The 18245-nt window shown below is 38.6% G+C and overlaps 1 protein-coding gene across 1 annotated transcript; it reads right to left on the bottom strand.

The window, feature by feature from the left end:
- Window positions 1–276: 276 nt before the first annotated feature.
- LOC110888200 lies at window positions 277–2620 on the bottom strand. Its single transcript, XM_022135740.1, has 2 exons — window positions 1396–2620; window positions 277–842 (listed from the first exon to the last, which is right to left on the bottom strand). The coding sequence occupies exons 1-2, from the start codon at window positions 2618–2620 to the stop codon at window positions 277–279; spliced, it is 1791 nt and encodes a 596-aa protein (XP_021991432.1).
- Window positions 2621–18245: the final 15625 nt, after the last annotated feature.

The following is an 18245-nucleotide window of genomic DNA, read 5'->3' as shown; positions in this document are numbered from 1 at the left end:
GATCGGCGCGAGGCATGGGTCGAGGCCCGTTTGTGCACATTTTATTTTTGTTCGAACTTTCATATATATGCATATGTATGCTACGTTTTATACTTGTAAAGATTTAGATCGCTTTATTCATTATCTTTCTTAAACATGATTCCGGGGCATTACCCTCCCGATTTACAAAGGAAAATGGAGATGCTTTCGGGGCACTACCTTCCCGATTTTACATGGAAATTAAAAAATGAAAAGTAAAAACAGAACAACGATCTTTCCTGGCCTTAGCAGGTTTGCTTACATAAAGCATTTTTTTAAATGGACCCCGTTCCATGTCCTGGGTACAGGAGTTCCATCGATTTTTTCCAACACGTACGAGCCTTTTTCGCTAGCCTCCTTGACTCGGTACGGTCCTTCCCACTTTAGGGTTAGCTTCCCGAGGGTTTCGACGTGGCTTGCCTCATTGTTTCGGAGCACAAAGTCTCCGAACTTGAATTTGTAAAGCTTGGCACGAGCGTTATAGTATTTCTCGATCTTCTTTTTGTATCGGGCTTCCTTAATCGCCGCGATGTTCCGGTGCTCTTCTAGTAGATCAAGATTGGATCGGAGCTCCCGTTCGTTTTCTTCCCAATTTTTGCACCTTTGATTTAGGAGTCCGATCTCTGCGGGGATCACGGCCTCAGTTCCATATGTAAGACTGAACGGCGTTTCTCCGTTGTTGGTTTTGTGTAATGTTCGGTGAGCCCACAGGACGTTCGGTAACTCATCCGCCCAACCTTTACCTTCGTAACCAAGTCTTCTCTTTATCCCATCGACGATTCGTCGATTTATCTGTTCGACCTGCCCGTTCCCCTGAGGGTGGGCTACCGAGGAAAAGACTTGGTTAATATTCAAACTTTCACACCATCGCTTGAACGGGTTTTCCACGAACTGCTTTGCATTGTCGCTTATAATGTAGAGTGGAAGACCGAAACGGCATAAGATTTGTTCCCAAAAGAACCTCGTTACATTATAGGCGGAGATGACTGTGAACGGTCGGGCTTCCACCCATTTGGTGAAATAATCCACCGCGACTAACAAGTACTAGGCACTTCCACTCGATCGTGGAAAGGGGCTGACTATGTCAACGCCCCACTTTTGGAAGGGCCATGCTGCGGTTACCGGAATCATTTCATTCTTAGCTCGAAGGGCTTACCGGTGCGTGCTTTTGGCATTCATCACATTGCTGGAGTTCTTTAACTGCACTTTCGTGCATCCTGGGCCAATAATACCCCGCATTTTTCATTTTCGTTACAATCATCTTTGGCCCAGCGTTAATACCGCAGATACCGTAATGAATTTCTCTGATGATATAGCTGGCCTGCTCCGGATCGAGGCATTTTAACAAGGGCCCAAGAAAGGTCTTTCGGTACAAACCTCTTTCCTGCATCTGATATTGAAGAGAATTGATTTGGATTTTTCTCGCATCTGCTTTATCAACTGGCAAAACATTGTGCACTAGATAATTAATTATAGGTGTCATCCATGTTTGAGACGGAGCTTCTACTTGCATAACATGAGGAGTAGCAATTGAAGGTGCGTTTAATACCTCCACTCTTACTTCCTTGGCCAAATGACTGAATGAGACGAAGGCCAGCTTGCTCAATGCGTCGGCTTTTTTGTTTTTGTTACGAGGAACGTGATCAACTTTGCACGATTCGAATGATGCCATGACTTGTTTTACTTGTTCGAGATATTCAATCATGTTGGCTTCCCTTGCTTCATACTCTCCGTTCACTTGATTCGCTACGAGCAAAGAATCTACATGGGCTATAACATTTCTTGCTCCAACTTTCAGCGCCAGACGTAGTCCGGCTAATAGAGCCTCATATTCAGCTTCATTATTGGAGCTCTTGAATTCTAACTGGAGCGCATATGTCATATCCGTACCATCTGGATCGGTGAGAATCAAGCCTGCTCCTGACTCCTTGGAGCTCGAAGCTCCGTCTGTATACAGAGTCCAGGGTTTGTCTGGAGCTTTCTCGGTTTCTTCTACTACTTTTTCCTCCGGCATTTCTACTAGAAAATCGGCTATCACTTGCCCTTTCAAAGGTCCTTTGGTTCGGAAAGTAATATTGAATGCACCCAGTTCGATCGACCACTTCGCCATGCGACCTGAAACTTCGGGTCGTCGGAGAACATGCTGGATTCTTTGATCCGTTCGCAACTCGATAGGGTGAGCTTGAAAATATCGGCGAAGTCTTCTTAAAGCATGAACCAATGCCAGAGCTAGTTTTTCTAAGTTTGAATATCTCGTTTCATAATCTTTTAATGTTCGGCTCACATAGTAAATGGGGATCTGCGCCCCGGTTCGGTGAGCGACGAGCACCGCGCTGATAGCACCGCATGATGCGGCTAGGTAGACTGTCAATACCTCATCTTTTTCTGGTACGGTGAGTGTTGGCAAGGTGCCGAGAAAAGCTTTAAGTTCTTCAAAGGCTTGTGCGGCTTCCTCGGTCCATTTGAACTCCGATCTGAAGCTTTTTCTGAGCACGTCCGTGAATAGGAGAGATCTGTCTGGTGCTTTCGATAAGAATCGATGGAGGGCGGCTAAACGTCCATTTAAGGACTGGATCTCTTTGACCGACGTTGGGGCCTTCATTGTAAGAACATCATCAATCTTGTCCGGGTGAATGTCTCGAGTATGTCTTTCAGCATGGCGGCTTCATCGTGACTTTTAATTACGATGTCATCAACATACACTTCTACATTTCGCTCGATCTGGTCTTTGAAGGCTTTGCTCATTAAACGCTTGTATGTAGCACCGGCATTCTTTAATCCGAAAGGCATTTTAGTAAAGCAGTTGACTCCATCGTTGGTGACAAAGGCTGTCTTGTCCTCATCTTCGACTGCCATTTGTATCTGGTGGTATCCCTTGTAAGCGTCTAAAAAACACTTCAGCCTGAACGTGGCGACGGAGTCAATCTTCTCGTCGATCTCCGGTAATTGAAAACAATCTTTCGGGCATGCATCATTTAGGTCGGTGAAATCGATGCACATTCTCCATGAGTTGTCCTTTTTTCGTACCATAACGGGATTCGACACCCAAGTTTGGTATCGGACCTCTCGAATAATTCCAGCGTCTAGGAGACTCTTCACATCTTTTGCAATTACCTTGGCCCGATCTGGTGCCATGTGCCTTTTTCTTTGTGCTATTGGCTTGATCGATTCCTTTACGTTCAGGTGATGCTGTGCCATGGACCTAGGGACCCCCTGCATATCGGAATGCTTCCATGCAAAAACATCGATCGAGTTACTCAATAACTCCCATAGGAGCTTCTTTGTTCATTTTGGGAGATGGGCACCAATAGCCACTTGCTGTTCGGGGAAATCTGGGTTGATCGCCCAGAGTTCTGTAGGTACTTCGGACTTTTTGGAGCTCGTTTCTGTTGCGTGCCTTACTTCAGCTATAAACGAATTTGATTCTGAAAAGATAGTGGCGACACCAGATTCGGTAGGGAATTTGATGGCACCGTGTATCGTTGAACTGACCGCTCCGAGAGCGCGTAACCCGGGTCGTTCAAGTATTATGTTATGTGACGAATGAGTACCAACAACCAGAAATGTTAGTTGAACAGTTCTGCTCTTGTCGCCATTCTTGAATGTGGTCAGAAGAGTGATCTGCCCTATCAGATGAACCACCTCCCACGAAAAACTTATCAGAGGGGTGGACACCTCAATCAACCTCTTCTTCGTTTGGGGGTTTAGCTGCTGGAAACACTGTAAATACATTATTTCAAAGGCGCTTCCGCCGTCCACATATATCCGTTGGACCAAGTGCCCCGCGACTACGGCCAATATCATGATTGGTCCGTCTCGAGCTTCTTCCGGATCAATTGGAGGAAAATATGTTGGTTGGTGCATCCAAGCTGCCATATGTTGGCTTGACCGTTTTACCCCTCTTGGCTCAGCAGACCGAATCATATTGATTCCGGCTTCAGTATTTGGATTATCGATCGCTGCTACAGATTTCTTTCCATCTTTTACTTCTTTCACGAGGTAGGAGAGTTTTCCGGACCGTACAGCCTTTTCGATCTCTTGTTTTAAAGCCTAACATTCATCAGTTGTATGCCCCTTGTCTCGGTGATACTCGCAATACTTCTTGGAGTGCTTATCTGAGGTAGGCCGTTGCTTCGACGGTGTAGGAAACCGGGTGGTTTCCGTACTAAGGATTTCACTCGGTGACTTTGTTAGCTCGGAGAAGGTGTTAAAACGTACATTTCCAGTTCGGAAATTGCTTCGATCTGGCTTTTGGTACGGGCCGCGACTCCTGTTCCAGTTGTTGTTTCTATCTTTCGGTGGTGACGCATTCCGTCTCCATGATGTGGTTCGAGCCTTCGTATTTCTTGCTGCACTTTCGTTCGGCTGACCGCAGGCACTTTTTCCCCGAACAAAGGCTCGAGCTCGCTCCATAAGTACCTCCATGGTTTTTGGGAGATCTTCATGGAGCTTTTCCACCAACTGATTGTTCCGTACTCCGTGACAAAATCCGGAGACTCGGAGCTGATCGACCGCTCCACTTATCTGCATGCTCTCCCGATTGAAGCGATCTATAAAATCTTCTACGGACTCTCCATCGCGGCGCTTTATGTGGTGAACCTCGGTAATGTCTTTCTTGCAGCGACGCTGCTGGCAGAAGTTTTGCAAAAATATACGCCGGAAATCTTCAAAGTGACCAATCGATCCTTCTGGCAATCCATCGAACCATACTCTTGCCGATCCGGTGAGAGTTTGAGCGAACATGTGACACCAAGCCGGCATGGGCCATTGTTCGACCTTAGCCGCTCCGGCGAATGCAAACATGTGGTCGTCCGAGTCGAACGTACCATCATAGAACTTCAACGTGGGATGCATCTTCAATTTAACCGGGAGTGGAGCATTAACGATCCGCATCGTGAACTTTGACTGAGAAGTCATAGACGTGGGATGATACGGCATGATCAGCTCTTGATCCTGAGGGTTTAGACCCATAGATCCCTGGCGAAAGAGGTCATTGAGATCGTTATTCATCGGAGCATTGGCAAACGATGAAAATTGTGCAACACATGTTATGGGAGTGGAGATTATAGGACTTACCATAGATCCAGAGGTGAAAGCTCCAACGGAGACGGGCTTATTCCCTGGATAAACACTGCTGAACAAGTTCGTGCGGAGACTCTGCAACATTTCTTCTCGTTGCTGCTGCTGCTGTAGCTGTCGCAGCAAATCAGCGTTCCGTAAAAGGAAAGCGTTGTCAAAGTTAGGTAACGACGTGGCGACTGGAGCAGTAACAGACAACGTGGTGATAGAGCTTCCGCCTACAGAATTTACGGGTGGAGGTATTGTTGTTGATCCCGCCGCAACTGTAGAAGTAGCAACAACTGTAGGGACAGCTGTTAAAGGTGCAACACCTCCTTCCCAGATGTCACTATAGGACGGGAAAGTGTTTGTGGGGACTGCTGTCGTTGATTCTGCCATAATTTCGAATGAACAGAAGCAGGGAAACAAATTGTGTGAATTCGAGGGGATGGCGCCACTGAAGACTCAAGAACCAGTTGGTCCGACCTGGTTAGAGTTTAGCTTCAGATGACCTAGCAAGAACCTGCAAGATCACAAGGAAACAAGTACACCGTTAACCTCGTCACAGGGAGGGGGACCTCTCTGTGACCAAGCTCGGGCGTGAGAATAAGTGTTTGCGAGGAGAGAAAAGGTCAGGGAGAGAGAGAGGAGAGTTTAGAGAGAGAAAGTAGTGATCACCCTTTGTGGAGAACCTTGGCTGGGTATTTATAGTCTTTGGGTATGCTGACGTGGCAAGTTAGTTAGGGTCGGACCAGTCGTTGTCAGGGCAGTTAAAGTTGTGGGGCCCAGTTAGTTATGACGTATCAGTTATTGTCCGCCCTTTATGCGATACGGTTCGGTTCCATGTTTGCTAGTTATTCGGTCCGACCAAGGACGTATCTTCATCAGATACCATGTAACCCTGGTGCCAGAACACGTCACACTCGAGTTAGCCACAAACATTCATCTGTAAATAATAATCCAAACAAAAAAACCAATTCAAATTCCGTTTTAAACGCAAAACCCCCTACATCAATAGTAAATTAAAATCAGAAACAGCAAAAAGACAGAATCAATTGCTTATGTAAAATTAAAAATTTAAAATAATAAGCGTCGAACATCGTTTTAGCCACCATCGTTGTGATCTCACCATTCCACAAAACCATAAATGTTTATATAAATTCGACAGAGCGTGTATTAGTAAGAACATGTAGAGAGAGATCAGACTCGTCAGAACCTTACCGTAATTGTCGGAATCTTTGCCAGAGCATGATTGGAAGGTCGATCCTCCTCTGATAGTTGTCTAATCTTAACACACTCACCACCGGAACCCGTAACCATCTCCATTTTTGTCAGAACCCTAGATCTGAACACCCTCACAATTGTCCTTGAACCCATACAAATAGAAAACAACAAAGATTGATTAGGTTAAATATAGATACATAGAGCAAGATGAGATGTAGAGATTGAAAAAAGCTAACCAATGGAAGTGAAGCTTGCGGCTATGGTGGCCAGTGACACTGATTTTCGCTTGAAGGGAGACATAGATTTTGGATGGATAATCCCATTATCCACAATCCTTGCAAAGCATTGAAGAAACCTTCTAATGGTTTATTAAGAGAAAGAAGATAGAATACAAAGAGGGGGGGGGGGGTTGAGAGAAGACAGAAAGTTGAACATTGAGTTGTAGAATTCAATAGTGAGATAATTAAAGGAGGGGGTTTCACTATGAGGAAGATGTCGATTAGGTTGTTGAGGGCAGGGAAGGAAAGGATTTTGAGTCTGTGAGTTTGGGGTTTAGGTGTAATTTACTATCATACCCACACAGTGTCTTAAAAAATTAAGTTTTTTACAATTGTACCCTCACAAAATAAGCTTTAATTAGTTGTACATGTTACTTTAAGAGTTAGACGCAATGTAAAATTACATTTTCGTACATTACTTCTCCTTTTTAATATATTATAGATAAATATATGATTCAATTGTTTGGAAGAATTTTTTTTAAGATATAATACATTTTGTAATTTAGAAATTAGGGACAATTTCATATATTTCTTCTAACCTTATAAAATATCATATTCCCTAAATCGTACATTATATTTTAAAAACTTGTATAAGGGGAAATATGATATTTTACAAGTTCGGTAGGGATATATGAAATTCTACCTACTGAAAGTCTCTCAAGTTACGATAAAAGAATCTAAAACTAACGACGAATACAACACTAACGGTTTTTAGAGGATTTAGGCTGATTTTCAGTACATTGGAGAATTGTATTTAACAAACCTGTTAATAGGTTCCTAAGGAAATGAAAGCAGGATCAACATAGACAATGTTTCGCTCACTTAAATTAATAGCTCTATGAAGTCCCTTTAGGTAATCATATTTGGGCTGGCCTAAGCAAACCAGCAAATGCAAATACAAAAACAAAGGATTTTAAAATGGCATAATAATATTGTCAAGTCTCTTGGTCTAGTATAACAGCCCTAACGTAAACCGACACCCTTATAATTTTTCCGACACTCTAATATATTTTAAAATGTCCCAATATGACTTATATTACACCCCATATGTAAAAACCGAGCTCGAAATAGATCATAACATATAAAATAAATTAAAAACAATAAATATTAAGCTGAGGCGGGCCGCGTAGACCCACCCCAAGCTTTTACGCGGGCGGTATAAGAGTTAGAACCGGACTCCGTTTGACTTCTTAAGTTCAGGCGGGCCGCGTAAGCCTTAGCTTACATTTACGCGGGCCGCGTAAGATCAAGATAGTGGCGCAGCCCGGTGCGGCCACGTGTCCGACGCGTGGTGACCCTACCTGATGACCCGGATCACCTACGCTTTGACCTAGGGTTGACGCGGGCCGCATAAGCCCCTGCTTACCTTTACGCGGGCCGCGAGAGACACAAAATCAGGCCCTATAAATAGAACGCATCGGCCTTCAGTCTGTTTCGTTAATTTCTTTCAAATCTCTCTCAAAATTCTAAATAGTGGGCTTTATACCCGAGTCTAATAGCCCCCCCCCCCTAAATAGCGAGGTTCTGCTACGATGTAAGTATTATAACCCCTGGAGACGTATTAGATACTCTGCCCGATTGATCTAGGGTTCCGTAACGGCTGTCATGGTCCTACTCGACGTAGTCGTTGGAATGCCGTCTCGGGGAGGGTATTACTAATGTTAAAATGGGTTATTATACGAACACACGTGCATTTGTGTAATTTATAGATTATTCCCCGGAAATCCATACTGAAAACCCTAAAACAACAATGTGAGTTGATCCACTTTTTGTAAATTTTTGTTAATTGTTTTTACAAAACCTTAAATACTTTTCAATGCGAATAACAGTTATTGAGTATTTGTAAGAATACAATTATCGTGGGTATGTTGGGGTTTTGTATACAAAATCTGTTACCACCTGGTCAAGGAGTAACATTTCCACAAGTCAGGTCTGACAGTACCAACGGGTGATAATTGATATAACTTGGAAACAAATGTAATTGTGAGATCGCCCTCAATACTGTACACTGTGAAAATGGTTTACTTAAACTTGATTAAACTGGGATTCACTCACCAGTATTTCCCACTAACAAAATGTTTTTAAAACGCGTTTCAGGTAACAAAATGTGAAAGCCAAATAGGAGCCAGCTGGACAGCACTGAAGGCTTGGAAAAGTGGCAATAAAGTTACCTAAGAATAAAACAGATGTTTTGCTAAATAAAATAGGATTTATTCCTATAAAAGTGTGTATACTGAAAACTTGGTTTTACCCATATGTTTAATATTATAAAATGTGGTGGTTTACTCTGCTACGGTCCTGATGAAAATTTCCGCTGCCAAATTGGATAATAACACGATACCACCAAAACTGGCTCGCGGCCGCCCGTTCCCGGGAAATAGGGATCGGGGGTTGCGACATCTAGTCATATCGAGATGGCCCAAAAACCAAGATGACCTGGGCCGTACTGTATTCATCTATAGAACCATCATAGTGGTAGCTGGTGGTGATAAACGGGCCTCCTACTGTCCATCTGAGTAGGCAGCACTTCTTCATAACTTGCCATACCATAATCCCAACTTTTCTAGATGCCCAGCTATTCCAGCAAGATACTTGAACCGACTAGAAACAGGTGAAAGATTGCAAACAGACTTCGAGGTTGTGAACAGTAAATAACATAGAGTCATCATAATACCAAACCTATCCATCCTTATTCTGTAATAAAACTACCCTATCGGCAACCAAGGAGGCTGATAAATCTTCAACCCTAGCAGCAACATTAAACCAAAAAAATTATATTATGAATCTTTTCCAAACGATTTTAGTTGCATAACCATAAAACTTAGGTAAAATAAAAGCAACCAAACATAAACGAATGAAAGAAAGAAAAAAGAATGAATAAAAGATTGTCCCTTGATTAAGTAAAATCTCGTCAAGCATCCTCCACTTTTCTTGATATAGATCCAACAGTTCTTCATCACCATCAGTTCTTCGTTACCATCAGCAACATATGATACATGCAATGAAAAAGAAATCAAATATTTAAACTCAATAAAATAAGTCACCATGGGTTCGTATTGAAGTCTCCATCATCATATATATACCACTAATTACGTCACCATTTGCACAACTTCAAGACTACTTTTAGTTCTTAGTCAAAACCCTAACGTTTAGATCGAGACATTAAATCATCATTAAATTTTCAATCACATACTATCAAATAACACAACAAAAAAAGTTTAGTGATAGGAATCCATTACTAAACTCAACGAAACAACAAAATTGATGAAAACCTAATAAAATTGAGGGTGAATTAGTTTCGTTTAATCATGAACAACCTGTTAAATTAAATACAAAGATGATGAAGTTGAAAATTGAAAAAAAAAATATCATCAAGCAAAAAAAGAAAAACCAAAATAGTTGCAATCTCGAACACTTGAATAAAGAAACCATATATAATACAAATAGTGAAGTTCCAGTCAAATAAATCGTACCCAACCATAAAAATTCTTCATTACCTGCTAGGGCCGAACTTTGAATGGTTTTTGTCTTTAATATCATGTAACCGTATGTTAGGATCGAACTTTGTATGGCTACAATGGAAACACATAGTACTTTAGGATTTAATACAAAATGAAAGAAGTGAACATTACCTAGTTGCGTTCTTCCCTAACTCTAGATGAATAAAAATTCAAACTTTTTAGCTTTTTTAAAAACCACATGTCAATAAACGTGAGATGAAGCCATTTTGGAATGGGTTCGATCCAAACAAATGAAAGTACCTGACAAATCTTCTTATGAGATGTTTGCGAAGTTTACAATAGACCTTCAAACTGCAACGGATATTCTTATGAGATGTTTGTTCCTAATACTTTGATGTTTGGATTGAAGAGGCTTCAACCAAAAGGAAGATGTATGTGATATCTAGGGTTTAGAAAACCATCCTGCACAGATCATACAAAGAAAAAAACATCAAACTAATATAAATGTAAATAATAAATTGGCATCAAGGATGGATGATTGTGTACCGCGAAACCCTAATCGCACCCTAAATTGATCAATAACCTCAGGTTTTGTACCCATCTCTATACGAAAAAAAAAATACATGGATAAGATTATAGATCGAAAAAACTTACCGGAAGGTTTTCAGTCGTTGCATTGGACCAAAAGGTTCCGAGTGTGTTAGACTGTGAATCCTCACTTTAAGCGCCATTTTGAGATTAAAATACATATCAATTCGATGGTTAAATCCAAATAGCTTGAATGGAACAAAAATGACCTGTTATGGATGATTTTAGGGTTTCTGATTAAGGAAAAGAGAAGAAGACTCAGACAGGTTAGGAAGACGAATGGGGGATTTAGGTATTTAGGTTTATCAGATGGTTTATATACGCGGGTCAACAAACGGGTTTGGAGCAAGACACGCGATATCCATAAAAATAATTTTAACCCGGAATTTTGTGAGGGAAAATGGCATTGAGGAGCTCTATTAACATGCCACATTAGCCCAAATTCTTTCATTTATTATATATAATAGATAATAGATATGTACTCTTTGGACTAATATGATTTCTTTTATGCAAACCAAGTTACATTTATCACATCAATTTTCATACCGAAAATGGACACCGAATTTACAAATATATATACTAATATGCATAATGGGTAAGGTTCATTTGAGAACCACCCTTATTGTGAGAACCGCGAGAACCAATGTAAACACAAAAAAATACCTAAAAAAAAATCCAAAAACCCACAAATTTTTTTTTAAAATATTTTTCTAATAAAAATCACTATATTTTGTTACCAAAAAAAAGTTTTTTTTTTCGAGTAACAGTTATGGATGCACATGTGCATATGTATCATTTATTGGACAAATTCCATAATATATTACCAATAGTAGAAAAATGCACTTTCATTTACACTACCATATGTAATACACTACTTTTTACATTACCAATATTAGAAATGCACATGTGCATCTATATGTATCAACATGAAATAAGGTGTTTTAGTACAAAAAGTTTGTGATTTTAAATGATGAAGTAGGCCCATATACATGTGTTTTGGTTAGTTATATCTAGTGGTTGATGGTTTGATTATATTTGTCATTTTATGATGCAATATGTTGTTTGGATGGTATAAAGGGTGTTGATTTACATATAATTAAGTGAAATATTGGTAATATTATTGTATTATGGGTGGTAAAAAGCAATGGTTATGTATTACAGATGGTAGGAGGTAATGATATTGTATTATGGATGGTATGATAGATGAAAGGGAATGTGTATTCAAAGTGGTGTACTAAAACACGTTATAACATGTTCATATATATAGATGCACATGTGCATTTCTAGTATTGTTAATGTTATAACAAGTTCATACATATAGATGCACATGTGCATTTCTATTATTGTTAATGTAAAAAGTAGTGTATTATGAATGGTAGTGTAAATGAAAGTGCAATTGTCTGATATTTGTAATGAATTACAGAATTTGTCAAAGAAATGATACAAATACACATGTGCATGGATAACTGTTACTCGAAATTTTTTTGTTGAATTTTATTTTTTGAATTTTTTTTCATTATTGACGAAATATAGCGTTTTTCCAAAAAAAATAGTAATTTTTTTTTGTGGTTTTTAGAATTTTTTAGGTATTTTTTGGTTGTGTTCACATTGGTTCTCGCGGTTCTCTTAATAAAGAGAAATTCCTAACGGATATATAAGATTTGTGGATGAAACAATTGTAATTTATTCTCTATTTTAAGACGCATATTATTCATTTTGATGCACAAGATAGAGGTGTTCTAGGCAATAGTTCTTAATTTATTACCACTATTCCTAATTAAGATGCCATTAAATAAACTTTTTCTAATTAATGAATAAATAAATTTGTAAAATTAAATAAAGTGATATCTAAATGTGTTATGTTATTTGCGTCGCAACCCAGCTTTAAACATCCAAATAATAACAAAAGGTAAAACAATATAGTAAATAACTAAATTTTATAAATAATAACCAAATTTTATAATTAGTAATCCAATTTGAACGATTATAAAATGGAATGAAACTTGTGTAGTTTTAAAGGCTTGTCGCTAGTATCAAATTTTCTTTTTTGCCTTTAAAAAAACTAGTATCATTTTTTTTAACTAAATAAACAATCTAGAAAATTACTTTTTGAGTCCCTATATTTTAACGGTTTTAATCACTTAAGTCCAAAATTAAAATGTTTAACGTTCTGAGTCCCTACAACCACTTTTCTTATGCATTTAAGTACAATTTTTAACACTGTTTAATTATTATGTTAGTTTTTAATGAAAAGACTAAAATGCCCATTTCTTTAGAAAATAATAAAAATAAAATCTAAATCTAAATTCTAATAAAAGAATACAAATAACGACATATGTCATTTTCTTTTTCAACTCATCATTTAAATAATGTCATATCGCATTTTCTCTTTCAAATTATTAATGATATTATTAGTAATTTAATATCTAATTCTAATTTATGATTAAAAATATATATAAATTATCCATAATTTTGAAAACCTATAATTTTATTACTTCTTAAAATGGATAAGCATGTAGTTTGATTTTTTTTTTAATTTTTTAACATAAATCAACTATAAATATAATTAAATGATATGTTCCACGGCACGATGCCGATGGTGGCTCCACGACACGGTGCGGTGTTGGTTCCATGGTAAGATGGTGGTACGGCATGATGATGCGACGGTGTTGGGTGGTGCAACAATTCGGTGGTGCGATGGTTGGATGCTACGTTGGGTGACGATTGGGGTGGTGCGATGGTTCCATGCCACGGTGGTGGTTCAATGGTCAGGTGGTGATGCGACAGTACTAAATGATCATAATGTGTATCTATCTTTTATTTGATTAACTTTATTTTCTCTTTTATTAAATAAATTATGTCAACATATTTAATAAAAATAAAAAAATAAATGTCACCTTAGATAGTTTACCTCCCATTCAGGTTAATTATATAGAATTAGCTAATAAAATAAACTTTAATGAGTTAATTAGAACAATTTTTTTATGAGTGACCTAATTGAAACACTCCTAAAATTTGGTTATCATTTTGTGAAATATTCCCGTTAATTTACTTGTAAGCTAATTACTGAAGTGGCTTCAAATTAGCTTTAATACGTCAATTACGTATAATTATTTAAAAAATGGTTTGCGTACATAATTAAAAAGGTTTATTTAAATAATAAGAGAAAAAAGAAAAATAGTGTTTTATATGTTACAAGAGTTAATTTTGTAGTTGGTTCTTGTGGTTTCTCCAAAGTTCAAGGTTGGGTACTAAGTTCTCAGTTAGTTTTTAACGGTCGTTAGCGTTAAAGCTCTAGGATGTTACAAAATCAAAAGTTAAAACCTTATATTGTTACTTTGAACTATTAGTACCTGGCGTTGTTACTTTCCATAAACCACAGGGACTAACAGTGTAATTAAATTATATTTATAAATTATACTTTATGCAATAAAACTTGTACTTTATACTTTTGTGCATTAAAGATTTGTACTATATTTGTAATTGATTAAAATACCCTTAAAGTTAACAGATTTGGTGAATGTAGTTAAAAAATGGACTAAAAGGGTTACAAAAACAGCGTTTAAGGACTCAGGGCTTAAACATTTTGATTTTGGACTCAAATGGTTAAAATCAAAATGCACATATCTTAATCAGGGGTGAAGTATAGTGGGTGCCTAGGGGTGCACCCCCCCCCCCCAAATGTTTTGGTTAGAAGTGTATAAGTTCTGATTTTTCATCCGAAATTTTTAAAATTATATAGGATCGCCCCCGATTATTTTTCCTAAATTGTATATCCTAAACATTTATACACTTTTATATAAATGATGGGTAGTTTGGTTAATATATTTTAATAACCCTAGATTACCCACCACACAATAAACTTAATACCAAATTATTAATTATCAAATATCTTAATTGATGAATTCAAAAATCTTAGAGGTCGTCGGGCTGAGTTGTAATTTTTCGTCCAGATTCCATTTATCTCGTATCATTATATATATATAGGTCTTTTGTTTGTTATGCAATATTTAGCTTTTCTATGTGATAGAATAAGACCTTTGAATAAATGAATTCTTTTAGTTTTATTTGGAACTATTATATTTGACCCGAACCTGAATCGAATAGTCGACCCGACCCGAAACATAACGATAGGAAATTCTTTTTGGGTCCCATCACTTTACACCCCCTCGAAAATTTTGGTCAAGCTCCGCCACTGATTTTAATGCATAAAATATGCTCTAAAATCTTAATGTAACACAGCAATTAGATAGATGCACATATCTTTCATCATCTTTACTCTTCAGTCTTCTTCGTTGACGGTTTTGGTTGAGGCACGTGTTCAACATGCTTCCCTTAAAATAGATTCCGCGCCTCCTCTCAGACGGTTCTGTCTCCCACGGTACAACAACCGAAGCAGTAGTTGTACTGCCGGAGATGGCACTCGTGCCCGAGGTTACACCGGGTAACATGGTGTTCCTAACATAGAAAAATTAAGTTGTGTAAAAACAATTTAGAGAAAGCTCTTCTCTAAATTTCCATGGAATAAAGATGAAGTTGAGAAATAATTTAGAGAATACTCTTCTCTAAATTTCTTTGGAACCGTAGAACTTCTATGTGTGTGTAGGACTTTTTCTCTGTCTTCAAAATGAATTTCCATGTTCATTTTATATCCACACAAAGAAGGCTTAGTCAACCCCATTAAACAAGATAATAAACCTTGTAATAAATATGGTTTAATTTCTCATTAATCTTGTATTAAACAAGATATTTAATATTGTAACAGACAATATTAAAGTTCAATCAAATGGATTAAAATGGTCAACTCGAAACGCTCATTTTCATTCATGACAGAATTAAATGAGTTGAGACCATTCACTCGTGGTTGACCAGTTTTTCCTGGTCGCGCGTGCGCGTAGGCTATACGCGCGCACCACACTAGAATCCTCGCGGACACATAGCCTTGCGCCATGCGGATGCCGCTACGCATACCAGGACGCCACCTGGTCATGCACCATTCACACTCGCGCTCCCTAAGGAGCTCGCGCCGCATCGACATGTGCCATGCCATAGCATTCGCCTACGCCACCCAAAGGTGCGCCATAAGCGGACCCGCCATTATTTGACCACGCGCTCATGGGCAAAAATACAAAGGCGGTGTTCGAAGTTCAAATTGCACCACATTGGGCTTATAGCCCACGTCACGCACGCATGAGTGCAGGTGCGATGCACCCTTTGGGTCCCCACTAGTGTTTGCCTTTAAAGGAGTGCTCCTCCTTATATGCCACTTTAAGTTTTGGCATCCCACCTATGTGGGACAAGTTGACAAAACTAATCCATATTATTCATCTTTGTTTGTTCCAAACATACAACTTCAAGCTTTGATATCTCATTCATCTTAGCTCTATTTGGACATAGTTTGAACACAAACCCATAAATAATTATTTATACAAAACATATATAAATATTATTGATGTCCAAAATATTTAGTGAAAAACTCATTTTCACTAAATTTCCAACAATCCCCCACATGAATGGAGATCGATGAAAACACCCAAAAATTCCCCGATGAAACCTCGACAGTCGAGTACTACAGGATAGGTAGGTTTTGCCTTTGAACCTTCCTTTGTGAAGCATACTTAGTCTACTTGGGTTTTGTAGACGTGATGTCCTTGAACAACCCTCCATTTGTGTAAACGACAATATACATTCACACAATACTTTCCCTAGCCGGGCCATCCCCTCACTATGGTGTCCTATTAAGGTCCTGGTACACTTGCCTGGTTCTGCGAGAGCTCTAGGATTGCGCACCCCACAATGCCATTCGAAGCGACCCTACTTCTCTCTCACATAGGTGATTCCTTTGAATCATTAAAAGCATTATGGCTTTCTATGATTTCACAAATCAATTAGCCATATATTATGCTTAGCCTCACAACAATGTCACTGAATATTATAGGAATGGACTAGGACGTATTTAAACACCCTTTTATAGTTTTAGGGGGATATATGAACATATACACTAGCTTATATATAAACATATATATTAGGTATTCCCCCACAGTGACTACCCTTCGGTTCATGATTAAGTTGGCCTATTGAACCTAGATCTTAGATCTCCAGTCAGCTAGGATTGGTTTCCCTCATGTCCCTTTTCCATGGGCTTTAGTCTCATTCCACAACTTGATCTCTTATCAACCCACTGGTTGTTGGATCCAAAATTATTTGTCGACTTTGCTAAGTCAACAACAATAATTTTCAGTTTAGATCAGTTGTTCTAACGTGTTCTTGACTCACTAGTCACTTTTGCCTTTTAGTCGATTCATAAGACTTATAACTCGTGATCTTAACCTGGATCCAGTTATGTACCTTGTCTTTAGAATGACATGAAACTCAATTCATGGCTAGACACGTTTTCACCATGCCTTTGGTGTGTCATGATTGACATCTTACTGGATTTTGAATCTAACCAATTGGCATTCGAGTCCAATCTTCTCGATTGACTCCATATAACCATTGTGTACTCCACTTGGTCATGCGTTTGCAATATATGCAAGTCACCCCCACATTTAAGTGTAATTGGATATGTAACACCCCGTGTTTCGAAAGTCAAAGTCAAAGTCAAGATTGAAGTCAAAGGGAGAAAAGATCGCTAATTGCAATCTGTCTCTCCTTGCCCAATCCCTGTTTTGACTTCTTTGACTGTATATAGTCTATTTTATGTTTTACGTTAGTTGTATTATGTGGAGTAATCAGTTAAAATCGCATTAATCGAAGTATATTTATCGATACAAATTGCTTTACGACATTGAATAGTAGGAAGTAACAATGCGATAAAGTTAATTAAACGCTAATCGAACTGATCTAATCAACATCGCGCTCGCAAATCGAAATACACATTTTGGTGGTTAATATATGTGTGTGTGTGCCTTATGTGTTACTTGTGCATGTTTATTTATGTTATGTATGGTAATCAATCAAATCGCAATCGAACTCAATCGCAATCGAATCGCAATCGCAAATCGAATATGAAATAAGGATGATTGTAGGTAGATATAGTAGTTGGGATTAAAAGTAATTTGAAAAGAAAACTCTATCACATTCATGCCACTCGCAATCGAAATCGAAATATCAAAAACCGTCGCACCGAACACTCGAATCAAGCAACTGATCGATCCGGCTACCAGCCGATCGAACAGCCAGCCGATCGGACTGGTGTCCGATCGGACAGGCTGTCCGATCATGCTGCCCGACCGATCGACCAGCCTTTACCACTTTTGGCATCCTATAAATACCCCTATCATTATCAACCTTTCTACTTTTGGAAACCTCTGTCCGACTAGCATGCTCAGCTCACCTTTTCTTCGATTTCTCTCAATCTCGGTAAGATTTCGTCCTAAATCTTGTACCTTCTTGATCTACACGCACTCCTACACCTTTCTATCTTTCAAATCTTAACTTTTAACCGTGAAATCATCAAGATTCAAGTGTTCTAGGATGATGTAATCATGGTGTTAGTGTTCTAGGATGATGTAATCATGGTGTTCTTGAAGAACTTCATGTTTTGGCCTCAATCCACCAAGAATAACTTGGATCTAGCCGATTTCAACATAAATAAACAAAGATCTTTTATAGATCT

This window comes from Helianthus annuus, chromosome 11 (genome assembly GCF_002127325.2).
Source record: "Helianthus annuus cultivar XRQ/B chromosome 11, HanXRQr2.0-SUNRISE, whole genome shotgun sequence".
NCBI lineage: Eukaryota > Viridiplantae > Streptophyta > Magnoliopsida > Asterales > Asteraceae > Helianthus > Helianthus annuus.
This window is presented reverse-complemented; position numbering and strand designations above follow the sequence as displayed.

Coding starts and splice junctions, on each gene's coding strand:
- LOC110888200 (XM_022135740.1), bottom strand. CDS start 2,620: ATGAAGGCCCCAACGTCGGTCAAAGAGATCCAGTCCTTAAATGGACGT. Junction 843..1,395: donor ATATCAGATGCAGGAAAGAG/GTTTGTACCGAA, acceptor TTTCCTCGGTAG/CCCACCCTCAGGGGAACGGG.